General features: G+C 50.1%; 1 protein-coding gene across 3 annotated transcripts in view; it reads left to right on the forward strand.

Annotated features, from left to right (window-relative positions):
- Nucleotides 1–23,534, forward strand: part of NFASC (neurofascin) — a 92,272-nt gene that overhangs the window by 6,955 nt on the left and 61,783 nt on the right. For 2 of the 3 annotated variants that reach the window (XM_082833744.1, XM_082833745.1), the window contains exons 1-2: nt 15,223–15,366; nt 22,099–22,204. In XM_082833744.1, coding sequence (XP_082689870.1) covers nt 15,276–15,366; nt 22,099–22,204 — 197 coding nt within the window. In that variant the 5' untranslated portion in view covers nt 15,223–15,275. Of the gene's footprint in view, nt 1–15,195; nt 15,367–22,098; nt 22,205–23,534 lie in introns of those variants that run through there. The other variant, XM_082833743.1, reaches the window with a different exon arrangement.

Here is a 23,534-nt window from a genome sequence, read left to right on the forward strand (position 1 = left end):
GCAGAATTTCTCCCCCCACCGAGGGAAGGTTGTTTCCTGTGTCTTTAGCTGATGTCTCCAAGGTGGAGGCTGTCTGCATACCCTACATGTTAACTTTTGTTCCCTTTGCAATTTGCTTTACCTGCTAATCTCTATAAGAAAACTGGTCAGAGCTCAGTTAACCCCGAGCAGGGGCAATGAGTGGAGCCGGAATAAGGGAAATTCACAGATATCCGCAAACCTTATTGAAGGCAGCCGCTGCACAGCGTGTCACATCAGCTAACAGGCAGCATACTGACTACATTTGAGAGTCTTTTCCATTCCATGTATGTTTCCCAGTCCTGCCTCTTGGAGGATGAACGAATAAGCAATAATAATGAGGAGAAAATGGACAGCCCCAGAGAACTTCAGAAAGCTGGCTTGGCTGGATTATAGCACTGGTGATATCCCTCCCAGTGTTCCCAGCAACTGCCGGCCTGTGCGGTCCAGGGCTGGGCTGTGGACCCAGCTGCCTGTATACTTTGGGCTGTCTTGCTATGCCAGGCTAAGATGTGTCAGGCTCCAGTTGGCCTGGGGTCAAAGAAACAGGATAAGGCAGCAACCCCACTTCTTCCATATATCGGGTTGTATGTACAAGGGTGTTCATTGTAGCATTGTGGTGATGGAGGAAAAATAAAGAAAAATAATCTAAAGGTCCACTATAAGCAGATGGTTAAAAGATTTGTCGTAGATCCACACAGATCAGTTATGAAAAGTATGCAGCAGGTCTCTTACGTCCAAGCTCTATTGACTTAGTGACTCGCCCAGCTCTGCCCGCACAGTGAGGTGCCTGTGCCTTTCCCCCTAGAAGGGGGGCACTTTCCTGGTGGGCGCAGCCTTCGTGTGGAGCCTGGCTGCCTGGTGGCTTTTGCACACCAAGGTGCCCCGCAAGTGCTTTGTGCCCCAGAGAGCCTGCAGTGAACACGAGAAATTCACTAGATATTTCTGGTGGGCACCTCGAGGAAAAGGTCCCTTCCCCCTTTCTTCTTTCCTGACCCCTCCTTCCCTCACCCCCAACTTAATAAATAGCCAAGTGGTTCAGGTTTCAACCTATAGATTAGTTCTGGGTGTTGAGCAGGAAACAGCTGTTTTCAGCCAAATCCTTAATCCTAAACCCAGGTGTCCCCCTCCACCCCCTCCCGGCGGGAATCAGGGCCACCTGATACTGCTGTTCCCCCGCCCTGCACTCCTGCTGAGACCCTGACGGCCTCTGTGAACTTAGCCCAGGCAGGGAGAGGAGGGGCCGGACCTGCTGGTGCCCCTGCCACCAAGCAGAACCATATCAATGGTTAAACACACAGCCCCTCACTCCTCCCAGATCTCTCCCCCTGACCATGCAAGGGAGCCAAGCATGAAACACAGCCACCGAGCAGATGGAGACCACCCCCCCCCCCCCCCCCCGGCAACCCTGAGAAGGGAGGAGGGGGGAGGGGGCTTGAATCCCATAACAAGGTGTCTTTAGCTGTTGGAAAATCCTAGAAGACAACTGGTTCAACCCCACACAGGGAGGAAGCGGGGTCTCCCCTCCTGGGCAGCGGGGAGAGGCAGATCTAGAAGCAGGCTGGTGAGTGCTTTCTTAGGCTGTCAAGTCCTTGGGCCTGGGAGGGTTTGGTGCCGTTACAGCCCCATAAAGGGGAGGTGGGAGGACTGCGCGGGCAGAGAGACTTTGTAAAGATGCTGAGACTGCGGTCATTTCGTGGGCGGTGAAGGGGAGATGTGAGAGATCAAGCTTCCCTGGGGCTTTCTCAAGAGGAAGGCAGGGAGCTCCCCCTGCGGCTTCCCCGTCTTGTCTCATCCTCTTCCAGAGACCCCTCTATCTTCCTTCTCCCTGCTTGGCGCTCTGTCTCTTTGGGACAGGCTGATGATCACTAATCGGGGGCATTTCCAGTTTCCTAGGAAACCCCTCTGGCCTTCAGATGCCTGTGAGTGGAGGGAGTGAGTGGGCTCGGGTCACCATCTGTTGCATGGTTCCTTCCTTGGCATGAGAGATGGAAGGGAGGAGGGGACCCGAGGTAGGAGGGGAAGCAGGGAGGAGGGTCCTCCACAGTGCCCAGGGCAACCCTCTGCTGAAGGTGACCTCAGAACCAGGGCAGCTAAGCGGAAGTGCTCAGGATGAGACGCGGGGAGGCTGGGAACGGAGGTGATGGCCATTCTGGGGTTAGTGCCTGGAGCGGCTGAATCCCAAGATTCTGAGAGTCTGTCTGTGGCTTGGAGAAAGCAGGGTGGCCTGACTGCGATCAGACAGAAACCCTGAGAGGGAGTGGGGGAGGATTTCAGGAAAAAAGGAGATGAATGTGTCTGCTGAGCAGGGACAGGATCTATCTACTTCATGGGATGCTTAATAGATATTATTATTATGATTTCACAGCTGTTATTTTTATTACTCAGGCTTATACTGTAACAACAGTTTTTATCATTTGTGATTTAATCAAGGGTTTATACTATACTAATTCATTGATGGGATGCATATCTCTCAGTAATAGGAAATATCTGATAAGATGGCTGTTCACTGGCCCTGCGAATATTTATCATACTGTCTCACTACAAAGGGAGACAAAACATGGACTCTGACCTCAATAAGTTCAGAGTCTGATGCAGGAGATGGATGTTGGAGCAACTATTCCCACAGGCAGGAGGAAATGACCCCTAGAACAGAGTATGCTGGGGAGCACAGGGGAAATTGCAGCCCACTTTCAGTGGGAAAGTAGGGTCAGCATCACGGAGAGGTTGCCACTGAGGGCCTTGTAGAGAGGTAAGGGGTTAGCACTTCCAGCCTATGCAGAGTGTGGCCAAAGGTCCAGAAAGCACCTGGCCGGTCTGGGGAGTGGTGCGAGGTCTGGGCTGGACCTGCGGGAGAGGAGGCTGAGCGGGGCGGGAGTCCGGTCACGGGGGCTTGCATGGTGCACAGAGAGTGTAGATATTGTCTCTTAGGCCAGTTCCTCGACTGTTTTTTCTGCCAAAACAAACGTGATAGAGGACACACACTGGCTCTTTCTCTGTTCTTCAAGAAAGAAGACAGAAAGTGAGGGAAAATGTGATTATTATAGCAGTAACCTGAGCCACTCAGATTTATATATAAATCATTTACAACTGTTCTTGGTTTGTACTGGGAACAGATTACTTGAGAAATTCCTTATATCCTAGTCCTGAGTTCCAGCTAAGAGGGCCTGCCTGCCTGTCTACAGGGAACCCCCCGGCCCAGTCTGGAATACTTCCGAGCTCTTTTCAGACCTCACACACACGGCCCTTCCTCACTTATTTTGATGTGCCTCTGTTTCCTCTTTTGTTTCAGCTCCTCTCTCTGATTTCTGAACAGGTTGCTTCTGGGCACCTATAGTAATAAACCCTGCTGCGTGTTTGTTTGTTTGTTTTTAATCTAATGCAGAATGGCTGAGTTTTGCGTTGGCTCCGTCGGGCTTTTATTATCTCTCTGTTCCCCCACGATATCCTGTGGCAGTGATGTGTGAGTGTATTCCTTAGTTGGTTCTTGTAGTACTATTCTAGTCATTCCATTAGTTTATTCTAAGAGCTAGTTGCTGGCACGTGGCCTCATAGCACTAATCTGTTGGTGTGCGTATCCCCAGGCAGTAATTCGGGAGCACAGCCTCAGACTACCTGCAGAGCTGTTTGTTCACGACCCTGGGCATTTTGAACTGAACTTGGTTCCAACCTCATGATCTCCCTGAGCCCCAACCACTTCCAGACTTTTCCCCTTTCTTTATTCTTTTTTTTTTTTTTTTTTTTTGCGGTACGCGGGTCTCTCCCTGTTGTGTCCTCTCCCGTTACGGAGCACAGGCCCTGGACGCACAGGCTCAGCGGCCATGGCTAACCCAGAGACCATCCTCAAATCTCAGGGAGGCCTTGGAGGCCATCAAGCCATTCATCTGTCGCACACACAGTCTCTTTCACACCTGCCCAGGGGCACCTGTGGAATCTGGAATCTAGCAGAAGACAGGTGGAGTGACGGGGAGAGGAGAAGTGGTCGAGAAACCTCACCCCTGGGCTTAGCTCCCAGAGTAGGAGGATGATTTAGGGCAGAGAGGGGCCTGTGGCTAAGCCCCAGACCGGCCAGCAGATGGACAGCACGATGGGCAGATCACAGGCCCTCTCTAGGACTTAGGTTTACCTGATAAAGGTCTGTGTGTGGTGGAGTCACTTGAACAGTGAAACAGCTTCCATCTGTACTGTGCTTCACATTCCTATGCATTATTCATGTGATTCTCACAATGAGCCTCTGCAGCAGGCAAAGCGGGAATATTTATTTCCATTTTTGAGATTTTAAAAAAGGCTTAGAAAACAAGTAATTTACAAAAGATAAGTGGCAGGACTGAGATCTTTACTTGGATCTTCCTTTCCATTAAATGTTTCCTGCCAGGGACCCTGCCAGACACTAGGGACACAAAAATGATCAGGGCATTGTCTGAGCCTCACGAATTCCACAAAGAGGGGAGAAAGCATAAGCCAGTGGTGAGCAACCTACAGCCCTCAGGCCGATCCCAGCCCACTGCCTGTTTTGTAAATAAAGTTTTATTGGAACATAGCCATGCCCATCCGCTCACTTATTGTCTATGGCAGCCCTCACACTGTAATAGTAAAGTTCAGTACTTGTGACAGAGACCGTCTGTCTTACAAAGCCTGAAATATTTACTGTCTAGACATTTACAGAAAAGGTCTCCAACCCTTACTTTAATCACATAGTTTTGCCAGTGTGCTAAGGGCCTCAGAGAGGCAGGTTTAAGCTACAGTAGAGATGAGATGGACTCTCAGCTCTGCTTGGGGGCGGGGGACACAGGCTAAGCACAAGGAGTTCTTCACTGAGCAGAAGATGTCTGAGCAGTGAGGTCTTGAAGACTGAGTAGGAGTTAATGGCGTGACAAGGAGGGAAGGCCTTTGCAAGCACAGGGGATGGCACGGGTGAAGTATGGAGGCTGTAAACAGTGTGGTATGCTCAGAAAATGGCACAGCATTCAGTAAGGAAGCATTTAGGGTTTGGGTGGGCTTGGAGAGGCCTCCAGGAACCTGATTTCAAAGAGCCTTATATGCTACGCTTGGGGGTTTGGATTTGATCTTATAGATTGATGGGGAGAAATGGAAAGGTTTGCAGCAGAGCACTGATATGATCAGGTGGCGGTTTAGAAAAATCACTGTAATAGCAACATGGAGAATGGATTGGAAGGAGACCAACTGGGAGGTTATTGCAGTGGTTCATGAGACATGATATTTATCAGAGGTAAACAGGTGGGAACATGCAGAAGGGAGGGGGAATGAGAGACACCAGGAAGGAGACAGTCCAAGGGCCTTGGTGCCTGGGTGTGAGATGTGAGAAGAGGTGGGATTTAAGGGTGCTTCCAGGTGTCTAGCTTGGTGACTTAGGTGGGTACCACCAACAAAGACAGGGAGTAGAGATGGAGGGTCAGGACCCTGATGGAGACACTGAGGACATCAGTCAGAAGAGGATCCAGCAGTGTGATCAGTGCCATCGTGGAAGTTAGAAGGCCCAGAGAAAAAATGAGACCCCAGGGTGGTGTTTCAGAGGCCAAGGAGGAAAGGATGTTAGGAGGGATGGATGGGGTGGTTAACAAGTGTTAGTGCCTCCAAGAGGTCTGGCAAGATAAAGACTGAGAACACTGGTTTTGGCCATCGGGAGGCCAATGGGAGGTCCAGACAGGAGAGTTCCAGGATGTCGTTGGATAAGGAGTGAATGGGAATGAAATAAGTAAAGACAGAAGCCATTGACCACTGTAGGAAAAAAAAAAAAACTTTTATGAGAAGAAATGGAAGAAAAAACTTCAGGTACATATAGGGAGGCTGTGAGATGCAGAGAATGATGTTACGGTTTCGTTATGAGAGAAACTCATGAACATGTTTCTCTGCTAAGGCAGGGAGCAAGTTGAGAAGAGTTTGGAAATTCAGGAGAGAGCAGATAGTTTTGGGTTTTTTTTCCCCAATTTATTTATTTATTTTAAGATGGGGGGAAAAAGCACTGATACGACACCCTCCTGTGTCCCTCTTCACACACCCCATTAGCATGGGAGGGTTTCCGGGGGGGGGGGTGCTTTATCTCCTTCGTTTCCAGCACAGTACACACTTTGGCTACATTTTAAGGGCCTCAGGAGATGGAAATGCCCTGAGTTTTCTTTCTTTCTTTTTTTTTTTAATATATTTATTGGAATATAATTGCTTTACATTGTTGTGTTAGTTTCTGCTGTACAACAAAGTGAATCAGCTATATGTATACATGTATTCCCATATCCCCTCCCTCTTGAGCCTCCTTCCCATCTTCCCTATCCCACCCCTCTAGGTCGTCACAAGCATCGAGCTGATCTCCCTGTGCAATGCAGCAGCTTCCCACTAGCCAAGCAATTGAGAGCAGAGGGTTGGGGCCGGGTCCAGGCAGAAGCAGGCAGGTAGGTGGAGGGAGGAATGCTTTTTTAATACAGAAAGTGGAGGTCATGGGAAGCTTATGTGTTCAACCAACATACTAGGGGCATTTCTGACTCTGACAGCACTGTCCTTTCCAAGTGATAGAAAACTCAACTCCAGCTGGCCTAAAAAATTCAAGAGAATTTTTAATATAAACACACAAGTAATTTAAAATCCCCAAGTAGGGCTTGCTTCAGGAAATGCTCCATCAGTGACTCAGTGACGGGAAGGATCAGGTCTTCCTGTGTCTTCTCTCTGCCTTCTGCAGTGTTGGAGTATCCTCACATTATGCTTGGAGACCCCCCTACTCCCACTCCCTGAAGCTCCATCCTCTCCCCTTAGCGGGGTTCCTCACTGGATCTCTTTCAGAAGAAAGGGGGAAACTTGTCTTTCTCAGAGCTTTTAGCAGAAGTCTACGTGAAGCACACTGCCTCCGGCTGGATGAAGTATCCTTTCCTAAACCAACCATAGTGGTGAGGGGTAGGGAATGCTAATTTTCTTATATTAGTCACAAGCCAGCCCTGGAATTGGGGTAGGATCATTCTGAGAAAGAGGCAGAGATAAATTTGCTGAAGAAAAATGTGGGTACTATTATGGACAGAATCGTGTCCCCCGCAAAATTCATATGTTGAAGGTCTACCCACAATGTGACTCTATTTGGAGACTGGGCCTTTAAATAAGCAATTAAGGTTAAATGATGTCATTATGATGCGCCCTAATCCAATAACGTTGGTGTCCTTATAAGAAGAGGAAGAAACACCGGAGGTGCATTTGCACAGAGGAAAGGCCGTGTGAAGACACTGCAAGAAGGCAGCCATTTGGAAGCCAAGGAGAGAGACCTTAGGAGAAACCAACCCTGCCGGCACCTTGATCTTGGACTGCCAGCTTCCAAAACTGTGAGACAGTGAATTTCCAGTCTGTGGTATTTTGTAATGGCAGTGCTAGCTGATGGACACAGGTACAGTGGATAGGAGGAGGAGAGCAAGGATGCTGGATAAACATCCAGTAAATGCCCACTAGGTTCTCTGTGTGCTTGACAGCCTCAAGGAGTTCACTGGGGAGACAACAATCTACACCAAGACCTAGCACTCATTACAGCGAGTCTATCCCAGAATTCTCTGAGAGCAAGGAGGATGAGGACTGCATCCAGCCTTGGTGGGATAGGGTGTTCCAGGGAAACCAAGGAAGGCTTCCCAGAGGTGGTGTCACCTGCGCTGAGCCTGAAAGATAACAGAAAGTTGAGTGAAAGAGCAGAAAAGGCAGACTAGGAAAAGAGAGTAATTTATGTAAAGTTAGTGTGAAAATAAATGCCACCCAAATGAGAACAAGCAGAGGCTATTTGGAGTGAGCTATAGCAAGGGAGTCAGCCACCATCACTTGCTTTGGCAGAGACTTAAAGGCAGAGAGGGGAGAGGACAGGTTTTTAGTGAAAGAAAGGGAAGACTTCCTGTATGCTCAGACTGACATGGGCACCTGGAGGCGGGCTAAGTAGAAGCAGGCATCCCATGTGTTTGGTCTGAGAAGCATATTTGTCTTTCCCTGGTTGGTCTTGAGTTGGAAATACTGGTAAAAAAATATCTGAAAGCCTGTAGTCACTGCCCGAGTCCTGACCACTCTGGGCTGTCGGCTGCAGAGGCTGTGGGCCAGGCTCCTGCTGTCGTAGATGGTGTGGCCGTCGTCTGTGCGGTCCTCTCTCAGTGGGTAGATGAGCGAGCGAGGACTATTCATGGAACTAGGAATAATTCAGTATAACGGGATGAGTGGAGGAGCGGCGGATGAGACTGGGCAGGTATGCAAGGGCCTGATCAGGGAGGGCTTTCGAAGCACGTTTTATTTTAAGAGAGACATAAAGGACAGAAGCAGCTGGGGTGGGGATGGACACAGGTTGACCAGGGGTGTCAGGGATTGTGAGGCTGTCCCGAGAAGGCACCCCAGGCCTCAGTGAGGAGATGCTAGCCACGGGAAGCCAGACGGTTTCCAGTGCAGTGCTGCGGCCCCAGCCTGGTGTGCTGTTCCTCACGCCTGCACCTGGCTGTTGCACTCACATGTTTTTGCCACTGGGCGCAGGGTTTCTGCATTTGGGAAGTTAGGCTGTTGCACAGGGGTTTTCAGTTCTTTGTTTTACTAACAGAATCCTTTCTTGAAACGAAACCTTATGCAAAAGCCCAATGTAAAACAAGGACTGTGAAGCAGCTAGCCACCCACTCTCCCCCTCAGAGAGGGCCTGAGGCACTTCCAGAGAAGCCACGCAGCTTCTCTGGACCCATCGTAAACACCCAGCACTAAAAGATTTTTGCAGAATTTTTCAGCTCTGCCCTCACCACCGGGAATAAAACTTTGTGTGATGAAGTTTCTGGGTTTGGAAGCTGAGGGGCTGGCCTTGCCCCAGAGGATACAGCGCCTCCTACAAGGTCTCCCTGCTTCCAGTGTTGTCGATCTACATTCCACCCTCCACACAGCAGAGCGGTCTTTACAAACAAATCTTATCAGGTCGATTCACCACTTAGAACCCTACAATAGTTTCCTGACATGCTTAGAATATATTTTAATTCCTTACTTTGGCCTTCAGCCCTCTGGGAGTATACTCTTGTCTCCCTCTCCGACTATGACTTGTTCTGTTCCCCACGTACCCTCCAAGCTCCAGTCACACCGGCTTCTTTCAGTTTCTTGCATGTCCCCATCTGCTTCCTGCCACTGGGCCTTTGCACAGGCAGTTCTATCTGCCTGGAATGTTTTTCTGACCCATCTTTACAAGGTTGGCTCCTTATTGCCGTTTATATCTTGGTCAAATGTCACATTTTCACAGAGGCCTTCCTTGACCATTCACTTTCTTTTATCACATCACCATCACTGTAGTTTCTTTTTTCTTTTTTTTAATAGACTTTATTTTTTAGAGCACTTTTAGATTCACAGCAAAATTGAGCAGAGGGTACAGAGATTTCCCATATGCCTCCTGCCCCCACACATGCACAGCCACCCCTGTGTCATCACCATTCCCACCAGAGTGGTACACTTGTTACAACTGATGGACCTACATTGACACATCTTTATCACCCAAAGTCCATAGTTTACAATAGGGTTTACTCCTGGTATTGTACATTCTATGAGTTTTGACAAATTATAATGATACCATTAGAGTATCACACAGAGTAGTTTCATTGCCCTAAAAATCCTCTGTGCTCCACCTATTCATCCCTCCTTCCCTCCAACCCCTGATCTTTTTATTGTCTCCATAGTTTTGCCTTTTCCAGAATGTTCCATAGTTAGAATCATACAGTAGGTCGCTTTTTCAGATTGGCTTCTTTCACTTACTAATAGGCATTTAAGTTTCTTCCATGTCTTTTCAAGGCTTGATAGCTCATTCCCTTTTAGTGCTAAAAAAATATTCCATTGTCTGGATGGACCAGTTTATTTATCTATTTACCTACTGAAGGACAACTTGGGTGCTTCCAAATTTGGCAATTATGGAAAAGGCTACTGTAAACGTTGTGTGCAGGTCAGATTGTATTTCCTTCTTTGCACTTACTGCTGCCTGATTTTGTTGTTGTTGTTGCTGTTCAACGTTTATTTCCTGTCTTCCCCACTGAGACGTAGGCTCTGCAAGAGTAGAGAAACCTCAGCTCTTGTCCCTGTATATTCTCTAGACTGGCGCCTGCCACCAGGTCTGGTAAGTGAACGAATGGCCGGCTGACTGCTGGCCAAAAGTGCAAGGCGGGTTCTGCTGCAGGGACCGTGGCGCTGCCGACTGAGGCGTGTCTCCGCGCAGCCTGTCTTTTCTCCCCATCACTTCAGATGTGTTGTGAACACCACAGCTTTCTCAGAATGGGGCTGCGGGAATGCGGGGAGCTCCTGACGGCGACAGCCTGTGGGATCTGTGGGCCTCTCGTCCATCTGCCAGGGACAGCTTGTGGAATCAACACCAGGGGCCCCCCAATCTGGGGAAAGAAAGCAAACCAGGACCCAGAAGAAGGGAAAAATAGAAAAGCACCCTGATTGCGGTTGGATAAGTAGTATTGCTCCTTGGAGCAATTGCTGGTAGTGTCCTGGAGGTAGTTCAAAGCCCGATGGATAGCACTAGCTAACATTTCTTGAGCTTGTGCCCCCATGCTTTGTTAAGTGCTTTATATAGGATTTGGGGTATCAGGTCACAGTGGCAGCCCTCTGGGATAGGTGCTTCTATTATATGCATTTTTCAGATGAGAAATACAAAGCTCCAAAGTTTCAGTACTTGCCCGTGATCCCCGCCTTGTAAGTGGGGAGCGGCTTCAAACCCAGGTGGTTTTGCTGCGTGGCCAATGCTCTTGAACTCACCCGAGAGAGGCTGTCATGTCTGCTGTCCCCCCCAGTGGCTGATCATCACTCAACTCACGTGCGCTTTCCTGGGCCCCATCTTAGATATTTTGAATTCAAATCTCCCACAGGGCTTGCAAATTTAAAGTCCTTGAGTTCAAGAAGGCCTAAGTGTGTGAAGCACCCCCATGTAAGATAACAGAGGTTCTAAGGGCATTCAAATTTTAAAAAAAGTTTTAATCTGCAGGCTTGATTTGACACCCTACCTAGAAGTTTGAGCATCCAAGGATTTGTGTATTTAAAGAGTACCCAGGGGGGCTTCCCTGGTGGCGCAGTGGTTGAGAGTCCGCCTGCCGATGCAGGGGACGCAGGTTCATGCCCCGGTCCGGGAAGATCCCACATGCCACGTAGCGGCTGGGCCCGTGAGCCATGGCTGCTGAGCTTGCGCGTCCGGAGCCTGTGCTCTGCAACGGGAAAGGCCACAGCAGTGAGAGGCCCGCGTACCGCAAAAAAAAAAAATAAAATAAAGAGTACCCAGGTAATCCTGAGAAGCATCCAGTTTCCCTCCTGTGGGGGCACGTTGTCAGGGACACACCTGACCAGATGCCATGTGGATTCTTTATGAAAAGCAGTGAGCTCAGCACATCACATGCAGAACACTTCATATTCAGGTGACTCCATTCTCTTTTTTCTTTTCTTTCTTCTGTTTTTTTTTTTTTTTTTTTGGCTTTTCTTTTCACACAGTGGATTGGGGTGCGGGCATCTCAGATACACAAGAATTGAATTAATCATATTCTCTAGTTCATAGTACACCACCAGTCCACACAAGATTTGTCTTTTGGTTTTATTTATTTTTGTTCTTTTCCTCACTCCCCGTGCAATAGGCCCCCCTTCAATGTATTTTGTAGCCTTACAGTTCACCTCTTACCTGTTTGATTCGATATAAAAGGATCCTTCAGGTACATCATAGTGGTAGTGTGTGTGGGTGGTGTGTCTCATTTTCATGATTGGTTTTGTACGATGGCTGTGGATCATTCTTCCTTGCATCTCAGAGAAGCATCTGCCTCTCTGGAACTTCCTCCCATTTGATCCTTCTTTTGTCCCCGTGGAGCTAAACAGAAAAATTCCACGCCCTCTTCCGACTTTCCAAGACAGTCATCACCACCCCCTCTTCTGCAGCCTCTATCTGTCCGCTCAAGGATATGGGATTTTCCTTATTCCTCCACGGGATGCTCCACAGTTAGATAGCATTTCCCTTGAAGAGCCCTGACAACTCCACCCCCAAGCCCCGCCCCCGGCTGGATGGTCTGCTTCTCCTCTCCCAGCGATAACCTGCAATTTGTTTATTCATTTATTCTTTGATGGACATTTGGGCTCCTTCCACCTCTCAGCTATTGTGAATGGTGCTGCTATGAACATGTGTGTACATGTACTTGTTTGAGTCCCTGTTTTTAATTCTTTAGGACATATACCTAAGAGCAGAAATACAGGCTCATATGGTAATTCTTTGCTTAATTTTTTGAGGTAGTGCCAAACTATACATTTCTGTTTTTAAGTTGCAACTTTGCTTAGGACCTGTCATGCATATTGAGAGACAGGGAAATAGGATGGAAAAACCCTGAGCTAGGAATCAGGAGACCTGGGTTCTTTTCCTAGCTTTGCCACTAACCTGCACAGTGACCCTGAGCACATCACTTCCCCTTTCTCCACTCTTGTTTCCTCATCTGAGAAGTAAGGGGATTGCATAAAGCTACATGCTCTTTAAATTATCTTCCTTTTTAAAGATTTTATTGGAAAAATTGGATTCCAGGAGAAGAGAGAGAGAGGATTGTCAAACAGCTAAACGTGATTATTTCTCTGTTCTTTTCCTGCTATGTTTTTAAATTGTGAGTTAAAGACGCCCCAAATAATTGGACTTTCTTCTTGCCAGTGTGTATCTAGTTAATGAATAGCTTCTGGCTTCCCGTTTCCATCAAGATTCCCAGAATAAGATATCCTTCTCTTTCCCATCACTTCCTACCACTTGGCAGCTCCTGAACAAAACATGGCGGTCATGGAGCCAAGACTGGAGCCATCCCCACTGTCCTCCTGGAAGGAAAGCTGAACCTCCCCCCGGTGCCGGTTCCCTCAGCACTAAGGTTTCAGTTGGATAACCTGAGTCTAGTCTTTGGAAATGCAGGAGCCACGGAGAGGCATTCGCAGACTCTTTTTGAGACAGTGTGAGGATCATCTTAGGAGAAAGAACCAAAGACCTGCTGTGATGCCTTCCAGCCAGACAGTCCCCCCCTTGGGACATTTTCTACTTTCTTAACTCTCTTACAGCTGGATGGTTCCCTGGCCAGAGAGCAGTGCCTGTGTAGGGAGGGAATTTTGTCCTCCACTGATTGGAAGCCTTCGCAGTTTGCTGCCCAGGTCCAAAGCCTGTGTTCTCCTGCGCCGCCTGGTGGTTTTGTGGGGAAACAGGTTTAAAACATGTGATCCAAGTGGTTTATTATTTTATTTGCTCATTTCATTCATCCAAAACCATCACATGATTTTGAGTGCCTGCTGTGTTTTAGGCACTATGCTGTATTCCAGGAATCACAAGACGAGGCACCTTCCCTTACAGTACCTTCCTTTCTATAGGGGGTACAGACTAGTGACTTTTAGAGTACTTTTAGAATACAAAGTGACAGTGCTATAATAGGGGGTCATGAGTGGTGTTCAGGAGCGCAGACAAGGGGGCACATAAGTCATACTTAGCATAGCCTAATGAGAGAAGGCAGGTGCAAAGAGTGTTCTAGACAGAAGTTAACCTGTGCAGAAGTCAGCACAACAGAGCATTATGCACTGAAAGACCTGGTAGAAGACCCATGGTGGCCGGAACACAGAACACGAGGGGATGGTGATAAGAAATGACCTTGCGGACGGGGCTGCATCATGCAGGGCTCCTGAGCCATTTCACGGGCTTCAGCTTCAACTTTGGAGCAGCAGTGAGCTAGTGAGTTTGACTAGGGGAGTGGCATATTTATACTTGCATTTGAGGAGTAAGCACTCTGGTTGTGGATGGAGAATGAACCAGAGAGGCAAGAGTAGACGTGGGGAGAGACCACTTAGGAAGCTGTTGCAGTAATTGGCGTGAAACAGTGGTGCCCAAAACCAAGGAGGAAGCAATGGGAAAGGAGACCAGCAGATGGAGTCCAGAAATACACATGAGGTTGGAGGCTGGTATTGGGCCCAGCTTCCAGGAAAGAAATTGCTGAAATCTGAATCAGCATCCTCTAGTTTGCTCACATCCCGGCACAGGGCATGCCTTACACCCTCAGTCTGGAAAGCTGCGAGACGGTGGGGTTGTACAGGTGATAGAGGCTTCGTTTTGCTGCCAAATTGTTTTAAACAATGTGTCCATTTGCTAGATGGCTGTTGGTCCAGCAAAGCTGGAGGAATTGCGGGGAAACTGCCTCCCACTGTCCTCTTTGCTTTCTTTGGCCCCATGGTAGGTAGAACAGCAAAATGGACCAGTTTTTACAACTCGGTGTTTCCGAGCCTCGGGCAGTTTTATAGCTCAGTATCTGAGCCTCAGCTTAGGCCATGCTTGTTCTTCTCTCTCAGGACAAGGGGAAAAGGGTTTGTCTCTCAAGGACCTGTTCCAGGCTCCTTGGACAGCCATTTTTAACCCTTACCCCTGTAAGCCCTGGAATGACGTCTGGTGCTTGAGGATGTGAACATCGTGCTGTCATAAATGTTGCTTATTCTACCAACCTTCCTGGAGCCTCCTGTCCTGGGCCCTCATCTCAGCACTGCCTTTATCTCTTAAGGGACAACATCAGGGACCACCGCCAAATATTTAGCTGCACAAAGTATTTGCAGAAATCATTCATTTACAAAAAGTCTTTGGGGCAACCAAGTTTTCACTTACCAAACTTCCGGCCCACAGTGCACTCCCCTCCCCCTCTCTCTGGGTCAAAGGACAGCACTGTGATCTTGTCTCTGTGCTGCTACCCCAGACACACTCGGCCTCGGGTCCACTCATCACATGTGGTTCATAGAGGCTGTGAGATTGGTGCATTTCCTGCTGGCTCAGTGCAAGACACCTTCTAGGTGCTGGACGTAGGAGCCAGTGTTTGTTTTCATGACTGTTCTATGCTGAGTTGTCCTTCCTTCTAGAATACTGGTTCTCCACAGGGGGTGGTTTTGCCCTCCAGGGGACAGTTGTCAATGTCTAGAGACGTTTTTTGATTGGAGGCAGGAGTGAGCTCTACTGGCATCTAGTGGGTAGAGGCCAGGAATGCTGCTCAACGTGCTACAATCCCCACACAGAGAATCACTGGGTCCCCAAAGTCAATAGTGCAAGGTTAAGAAACGCTGTATTAGAACATAAGTCTATAACCAAGGGGACCCTTGAGTCCTCGAGGCCCTGTAGGATTGCTGGAGCAAACCAAGAGTTCAAGAAAAACTCACCTGTCATCACATTTCTTTCCACAGCTGAGCTCTGTCCGGGAGGCCCAGTTACAGCGGCTGGAGGCTGTGGGCCAGGGAGCAGGGAGCGAGGCCCAGTGCTCAGGATGGCCAGGCAGCAGCCACCGCCCTGGGTCCACACAGCCTTCCTCTTCTGCCTGCTCAGCCTCAGCGGGGCCATCGAGATTCCCATGGATCGTGAGTCCTGCGCTGTCCTCTTTTATTCTCCTGATTTGTGGCAGAGGAATTGGAGGGTAGGGAAGGTCAGGGGAGAGTGAAGACCATTCAAAGAAGTTTGGGGATGGGGAAGCAGTGGCTTCTGGATTCAGAGCTGGGTTTCCCTCTGAAGAATCGATGCAGGTGGCCTCATAGCTGGGGAGCTGAGACCTTGAGTCGCAGTGCCGTCTCTCAGGGCCATGGCTGCGAGGATGGCTCCCTGGAGCCTGCTGAGTGGGACCAGAGACGGCAGAGTTTGGAAGTCTAGTGTCACTGGGGAGTTCTTCCCTCCACACCCCTCCCTCGGCCCTCCGTCATCTTGACTTACCTATCGAAGTGGAGTTTCCAGAGGCCGAGCGTGGTGGACAGCTCCTATTTGCCTTTCTCATATGTCCAGGTCCTCTTGGCTGAAGTGATGAGGAGGACAGATGGCCTGGGAGGGTTGAGAAGGAGATTACTTTTGCAAAAGACTGTGGCTAAATGAGACATTAAAATAGAGCCCCATTATAATGTCACCGTGGGAGAACCAGGCATGGATTCCTTCTGTTTCTTTTCAACTTTCCCATGGTAAAGTTGAAAAGTAAAATCCATGGCATCTGTTTACCATGGTGGGGGAATTATTCGGCCATCAGGATCATAAAGTAAAGCTTAAAATGCTGATCTAATAGCCATGTCTCCAGCAACCGTATCTGGTGTTGCATTCGTAAATGGCCCATTGACTGGCAGCCATGCTCCTTGGCTCTGCATTTAGATGTGAACCACCTTTGCCACAATTCTGACACTTCTGCCAGAAAGTCTTGGCATCCCAGTGCTATGAGGTAGACATACCGCCTCTGTCCCCTGTTCCCTGCTTCTAGGAATAGATGGGGCCCACGTGATGCCAGCATTGACTTGGGCTCTCTCCAGGTGACAGGTGTTTGGGGAGGGGTGAGAGAGTGATATAGCCTCCAAGAAGTCCCCACTGAGCTCTCCAAAACCAGCCCCTGGGGCCTGGAATTAGCACAGCTTGGAGAAGAGTTGCAGATATCTCTGCTCCCCACCCCTGACTTCACCAGTAATAGTTGCTCAGAGGAGTGGGTGCTTCTGGACAGAGGAGGCCAGGAGAAACTCTAAGTTGGACCCTGAGCAAGATGGACAAGGTCCCTACTGCCCTCCCTATGGCCCCAACGTGTGTATGTGTGTACTTGTGTACATGTGTGTGTGTGTGCACTCGCACGCACGCACTTAGGGAGGGAGGGAGAGGGGAGTTGTAAAGGGGACTGTTCCCATGGAGACCATCTGCACTGCTGGCTCAAGGATAGTTTCTCATTAACAGTCCCAGGCAGATAGTCTAATAAGAAGCATGATAAGGCCTCGTCCTTGGAGAGGAGAGGGGCTGCAGGGGAAATTGCGTTATGAAGGAAGTGGTGAAGGCTCATTTCTCTTCTGCCGCTTCTCCTCACTCACTCACCTGCCACTTTGATCCCCGGGGCTGGTGGGTGAGGGGTTGCTGCAAGGTGAACCTGTAAACAGATGGCTTTGATGTCTGTGTTAGGAATCTGGAGTCCTAAAGCTCAGCCGTGCCCCGGGCAGGACCACCCCCCCCCCCCCCGCCCCGCTGCAGTCAGTCTCTCCAGAGCACCACCTGTGGGCCAGAGAGCTGCCAGGACCCTGAGGAGGGTCTGCAGGACCCCTTCCCATGTGTTCACGGGAACTCAGGTCCCTACTTGCTCAAGGTCACACAGCAAACGGGTGATGGACTCATGGAAAGAACCCAGGCCTCTTGGATCCCCAGTCTGGCACAACATACCGCACCCCTACCTCTGGTAATCTGCCCCCTTTTAGCTCCTCTTGGAGCCCCCATTATTCTCCCTGGAGTAGCAGCTGCTGTGTGCTTAATAGAGAGCTAAGAGCTTCCCAGGCATCATCTCCCATGATTGTCACAGCGAATCCATGAAGTAGGTATTATCCTTAGCTGACAGGTTAGAAATCTGAGGAGCAGAGAAACAAAGCTGTTTTCTCCTGCTCATAGTGGTGGGGCCAGTGTTCCTCTGAATGAAGAGGTGAGTCCTTCTGCAAAGCCACTCCCAGTGCCCTGGGCTGTGCACTCCTGCCGCTGCCACTGGAGCCTGCCTCATACATACTTGTGCCTCCCTGGTTGCTGCAGGCACAGTGGCCGTGGCGACGTCTCCAGACTGAGTCTACAAAAGCTGAATGCAAGGCAAGAGTGAGGCAAGCCCTTCAGAGAATACCCAGTTGCCATGGGAAGAAGTCCTCTTCAGCCAGGATTTTCCCTCCCCCTGGGCCCAGGATAGACGCCCCCCAGATTATCTGAGCCCATCCTTCCATCTCGCCCTGGGCTGAGCCCCAGTGGAATGGGCTGGGGAAAGATCGGGCTTTCTCCCCTCCACCCCCAGCTTTATTGAGATATTATTGACATATATGTCAATTTAAGGTGTACAACTCGATGATTTGAGCACATACAGTAGGAAATGGTCACCAGAATAGGGTGAATTAACACATCCGTCTCCTCACATAGTTACCTTTTTGTGTGTGTGGTGATAACTTTGAAGGTCTCTCATAACAATTTACAAGTATATAGTACAGTACAGTTAATTATCGTTGCCACGCTGTACATGAGATCCTCAGAACTTATCCGTCTTGTAGCTGAAAGTTTGTGCCCCTTGGCCAGCATCCCCCTACTTCCCCACCCCCGGCCCCTGGCAACCACCATCCTACTCCCTATTTCTTTCAGTTTGACTTTTTTAGATTCTACATATAAGTGAGAACACACAGTATTTGTCTTTCTCTGACTTATTTTCACTTAGCATAATGACCTCAGGGTCCATCCATGTTGTTGCAAAAGGCAGGAGAGGTATCTGCACCCCCATGTTCATGCAGCATTGCTCACGTTAGCCAACGGGAACCACCTCAGATCAGGCACTCGTAACTTTCTCTGTGTGTTGGCTGGAAGGGACTGAGGGGCTCAGGCCAGAGGCTCCCCGGCCCGGCGTGCCCTCCACTCGCTTCCCCTTTGCGAGGGCATCGTCTGTGCCTTAAGGACCAGGGCGCTGCTTCTGCCCTGGGGAGCTTGGGTGCAGCAGGCTTCCTGGAACGGACCCCCGGGCCGAGGCACAATCCTTCATTGAACACTCGGCCTCCCGTTCCCACTGCTCTGCCAGCTGAGTCACATGTACCCCAACTCTCACCACCCCAAGCAGAACAGCATGACCTTTGGAAAAAGCAAAGGGTTGCCCCGTCCACCGGAGTGATTTTGCCAGAAAAGTGAGTCTGCTGGCAGCTTGCCCCTCCGTCTCCCTCCCCACATCAAAGAACTCAGCATTTTTCTCCTAGGAACCCACAGAGGAGGGCCCTGGGGTAGGAGAAACACTTCCTCCTCACTGTCATCCCGGGCAGTGAGGCTGCAGGACACCTCAGCAAAGCACACACACATACACACACACTCCATTCTCCAAGGGATGACTGCTTTGGTGGTAGATATCAGAGCCAGGGAAAGAAAAGTGGTTCATGAATAAAGAAACCTTGCAGACTGGGCAGGCATCTGCCTCACCCCCTGCAGAGACCATTGGAAGACTTTTCCTCCCCCTTGGAAGTCAAAAGAGCAAATTCATTCTCCACTTGACATCATCATCCAGCAACTTCCATAGAAGGAGAGAGGGCAAGTGGTGTGACACGGGGGGCAGGGGCGTTCCCGGGACTAGATGGGTCGCCTTTGTCCCTAGGCAGGCTGTCCTCTCTGTCTTCACCCTGTGGCGGCATGTCCTCTGGGTTGATTGTGTCCCTGTAATAAACCCCTTGGTAGCACCATGGTGGCTGCAGATGTCATTACCTCTTTAGGCAAGTAGTTTCTCAGGAGGCCCCCGGCCTGACTTCAGTGTGGGGCTGGGGACAGCATCCTGAGCGTCTCCCCTCCCCCAAGCTCTGTCCAAAGTGTCGAGGAGAACAGAGTGCCAAGACCCTACCAGACTAGCTCATCTCTCCGGCCAAGGATGGATTTGCAAAAAGAGCTCTCGACCAGCAGTGGGAGAGCTGATTCTCATTCCTATTCTGCAGCAAACTTCCTATGTGACCTTAACTGAGTGACTTCCCTTCCAAGAACCTGAGATTCCCTGGGCAACGTCTAGGGCTGTTTCCATTGAACTGGCCTTTATATAAAAGAGGCTGGAAGCCCATGTGGGCAAAGCAGATCCTTTGTCAGGCTTTCCATCCAGGGTGAGGCCAGAGTCCTCAAATGGATAGGAGGACCCAAGAGACGTCGACTGGGTCTTGAGTTGAAGAACCCAGGGGTCTGGGCTGGTTGTCAGAGGAGTAGGTCAGGTGTCAGCCCTGCTGCTCCGGACAATGGTCCCTTACCCCCAGCTCCCCCTCCCTGCCCAGCCCCACTGATTTTCCAGAATTACCTTTCTTGGGCCGTGGCAGGGAAATCATAGAGGGTGAAGATGCTGCAGTGGGGCGCTCCACAGAGCCTGTGTTCAGAAACCACAGATTTCTGCTGTTCCCCTGAACTTCTCTTTTCCTTTTTGTTTCCTGCCAGGGCTGCCCCAGGCACATGGTAAAGCAGATAAAATTTCTCTTCAGTGCCCGAACAGGCCACACAACCCTGGCCCAGTGAAAGAATTGTTTTGAACCTCTCCATAAGCCTTACTCTCAACACTTTCACTTCCTGATAGCATGTGTAGCAGGGCCCTCATCTACCCTCCGTCTCCCCTCTCTGTCTCCCTTCTCTCTCCTGTGGCTCCTGTTGCATCTCTTAGTCCCGTCTTAACTCTGCCTTCTCCAGGCCGCCCCCTCTCTGAGCCCCTAAACTCCCCTTGCATAGCTCACTGCGGTCAAGTCAGAAAGCTCTGAGGTCACCGTGCTCAGCCTTCCCCCAGGAAACGATCACTCGGAAAAGGTCAGCTCACAACACCGGCAGTGTCTGACATCCCCACCAGCATGAAATAAGAATGGCATACAGTAATATAATCATGTGATACATATATTGTATAATTGTAAGGGAAAAAGTTATAGCAACACATGTTCTCTTTTCTGCAGACAAATTTTAACCAAGCCCTTCTCCCCCCCCCAAGAGTATACCCTCTAAAACCTCTGAAACCTTGCTATTCAAAGTGTGGTCCACAGACCACCAGCACCGGCATCACCTGGCTGCTTGTCAAAAAGGCAGAAGCTCAGACCCCGCCCAGACCTACTGAGTCAGAACCTGCATTTTAACCAGACCCCCCTGCAAAGTGATTCTCATGCTTCTCCAAGTGTGAGAAGCCCAAACCCCAAACATGCGCACACCTGTACATGAGCACGTGCACATCTCAGGTGAGCGCTGGGGAAAATTTGTGCCACCTGCCTCTTTACCCTCTTTGTAAAAAGCACAGAAAGGGGTGGTGGGCTCTGCTTCATCCCCAGAGTTTTTCAGAAGCAGTTTCCCTAGAACAATGTACTTCTGCCATGAGCAAACGACGATAATTCATCCGTCCCTCGAGTTTTCCAAAGGATGGCAAAGGAGGAGACCATGAGGAGAGAAGGTGCTTTCAGGTGTAAAAGAGAAGAAGGTGTAGAGGGAGGAGTGAGGCCTGTGGACCTGGCTGGGCCCTCGGGCTTCCCCCTGTAGCGGTGGTTCAGATCCACTCCTTCCCTGGTGCCCCCAGCCTCACCCTTGCACCCTTGGCTAAGGAACCCGCTTTTCTCGGGGGCATCTGGAGATGACAGGCTGCATCTTCGGGCCCCAGCCTCTTCTGAGCAACATTGCCACTCCTGATGGGAGACATCCCTGGAGACGTCATCATTTGGTCAGAAGGTGGTCATTCTGCTCAACTGCACAGTCTGGTCTCCTGGGGGAGGCATCACCTTCTCCGTGAAGCACTTGCGGGTCTGTCCCCACCCCTGTTTGGCTATTCACGGAGTTCCGCAGCTGGGAGGAGACAGCCCGCACGCTGCCCTCCCCAGGCCTGCCTCGCCCTCTCCCTGTATGCTGGGGTGTGAGGCCACCTGGGCGATCAGTCGTGTCCGACCACAGAAAACCGATAACCGTTGTCTTCTTTTCTCCCCCCCTCACAATGCTAACCCATCGGGAACTAACAGCAAGCATTCAGAATGAGCGTAAGTCCCCTGGGTGCCTGTCTGCACTTGTGCCTCCGGGAGTTAGGAGGGCAGCAAGGAGGGGCGGGAAAAGGCCAGGGCGGAGATCCCTGGAAAACTTTGGAGTCCGGGACTGGGAATGAGAGGAGCTGGCTCTTTAGCTGCAGACAAGTAAGTCCCTGGGAGGGCTTCTGGGGACTGAAGCATCTTTCAGCTCCAGCCTCACCACAGTTTGGCCAACTGTTGATCCTCCAGGGCTCAGAAGGTTCTGGAAATGGCCGCTAGTTTCTGGAAATCGAGCAGCTTTTGGCTCCTTTATTCATTCAACAAACATTTGTCAAGAACTGTTGTACGCTAGGCATGGTACTAAGCACTGGAGTACAAGAATGAGTAAAACAAAAGCCTGGCCTTCAGTTTCTCACAAAGATATTATGAGATCTTAAAGGGATTCTTCTTATGCTTAGTCCTTGACACACACCCCCTTTCCTGCAGCCCCGTTTAAGGAGCTGGGTCTCTAGAATGGGGCGCTGTTCACCCCCTGCTTGCCTGCTTGTCTGTGTGGCTCCTGAAGCTCTTAATTTCAGCCGTTCCCCAAGGGCAGGTCCCTGCAGCCCTGACTGCCCACTGTGTGTGCTGTTGCAGTGTCCCAGCCCCCAACTATCACCAAGCAGTCAGTGAAGGAGCACATCGTGGATCCCCGTGATAACATCTTGATTGAGTGCGAAGCAAAAGGGAACCCTGCCCCCAGGTGAGTGTACTGGCAGGTAAATCCAAGTTGGCTGGAGGGAAAGGGGCCTGCGAAGAGGGCATTTAAACCGTCCCCTTCCCCCTGGGTCTGATGATAGTTGAAGCAGCTGAGAAATTAACTGTATCCATTCAAAAAAGTCCATTAGGCACCCACAAGGTAGAAGGTACAATTTGGATAGCCAGGAAATTTAGCTGATGAGGACACTGGGGGCCAGAAAACTCAACTGGCTTAAGTTCACACCAAAAAGCCAGGACTAGGTATTCAGTTTTCCGACTTTGAGTCAAACATTCTTCCCACTGCCTATGTTCCCAGCATCCACCCCATGCTTAGCTTATAGGAAGTTCCTCTTCAAGCTAACTTGAGTCTTTCATTCTGAGCTCATCTCTACTTATTTATGTGCACATCAGGATCACATGAGGTGTCAGCAGACATGAGTTGCAAGCCTGCTGGGCCAGGCTCTGTGTTAGATGTTCCTCACACTGTCTGTTCAAACACCTCACTGCCGTTTGGGGAAGGACTCGTGTCCTGGTGAAGAGGCAGTAAAGTGGAGGCACAGAGATGTGAAGTACCTGATCCCAGGCCTCTGACTGCCCAGGCCAGGTTCGTTTCTACCAAGTGATAAGCGTTGGTGGTAAGGATGCACGACGCGTCCACCACCTTCAAAACAGCATCCACAGGCCGGAGCTTTCAGGAGCCTCATGCTGGATTCGGACCCAGACGTGACAGGCCCCCATGTAGAGTGTGTCTGTCAGCAGGAGAAATGAGGCGAGTGGAGCCTGCCTCAGGTGTGTGGCATCTTGCTTCTGCCTCCCTCCCCGGGTGTGCCTGAGATGGTCTGGCCCAGAGCTGTGAGCCCGGGAGCAAGCAGGGCCTCTCTTGCCCATGACGGGAGAAGCAGGAGTCACCCTGAAAAGTCAGGCAGGGCCCTGGTGACCTTGCTTCTGAGGTTTGGTCTTTCTTCCACGGTCCTTCGCAGGAACAATGACTCTGAGACACTGAACAGCCGCTATGGCTCCTGCTTCTTTTACTTAAGTCCTGGGCAGCTGCAGACACACGTCCCCCCAGGAGAAGCAGAGGGATGTTCTGGTCTCTCCACCCCGGGGCTCAGTTTTATTAAGGCTGCCCTTTCTTTCAAAATTGCTCCTCCCGAAATGTACAGCCACCGTTTTATAGTCTGCATCCACTGCGCAGCGTCATAGGTAACCCGGGCCATTTCGATTATCAAGTAAAAGGCACAGGAGGAACAGGGCTGGCTCTCGCTGATGTGTTCCGGTCAGGGGAAATAGGAATTTGGGTTTGCATTCCTAGTCGGAGGTTGGGAATGCTTGGG

Source organism: Leucopleurus acutus, assembly GCF_964270905.1.
Source record: "Leucopleurus acutus genome assembly, chromosome: 2".
Classification (NCBI taxonomy): domain Eukaryota; kingdom Metazoa; phylum Chordata; class Mammalia; order Artiodactyla; family Delphinidae; genus Leucopleurus; species Leucopleurus acutus.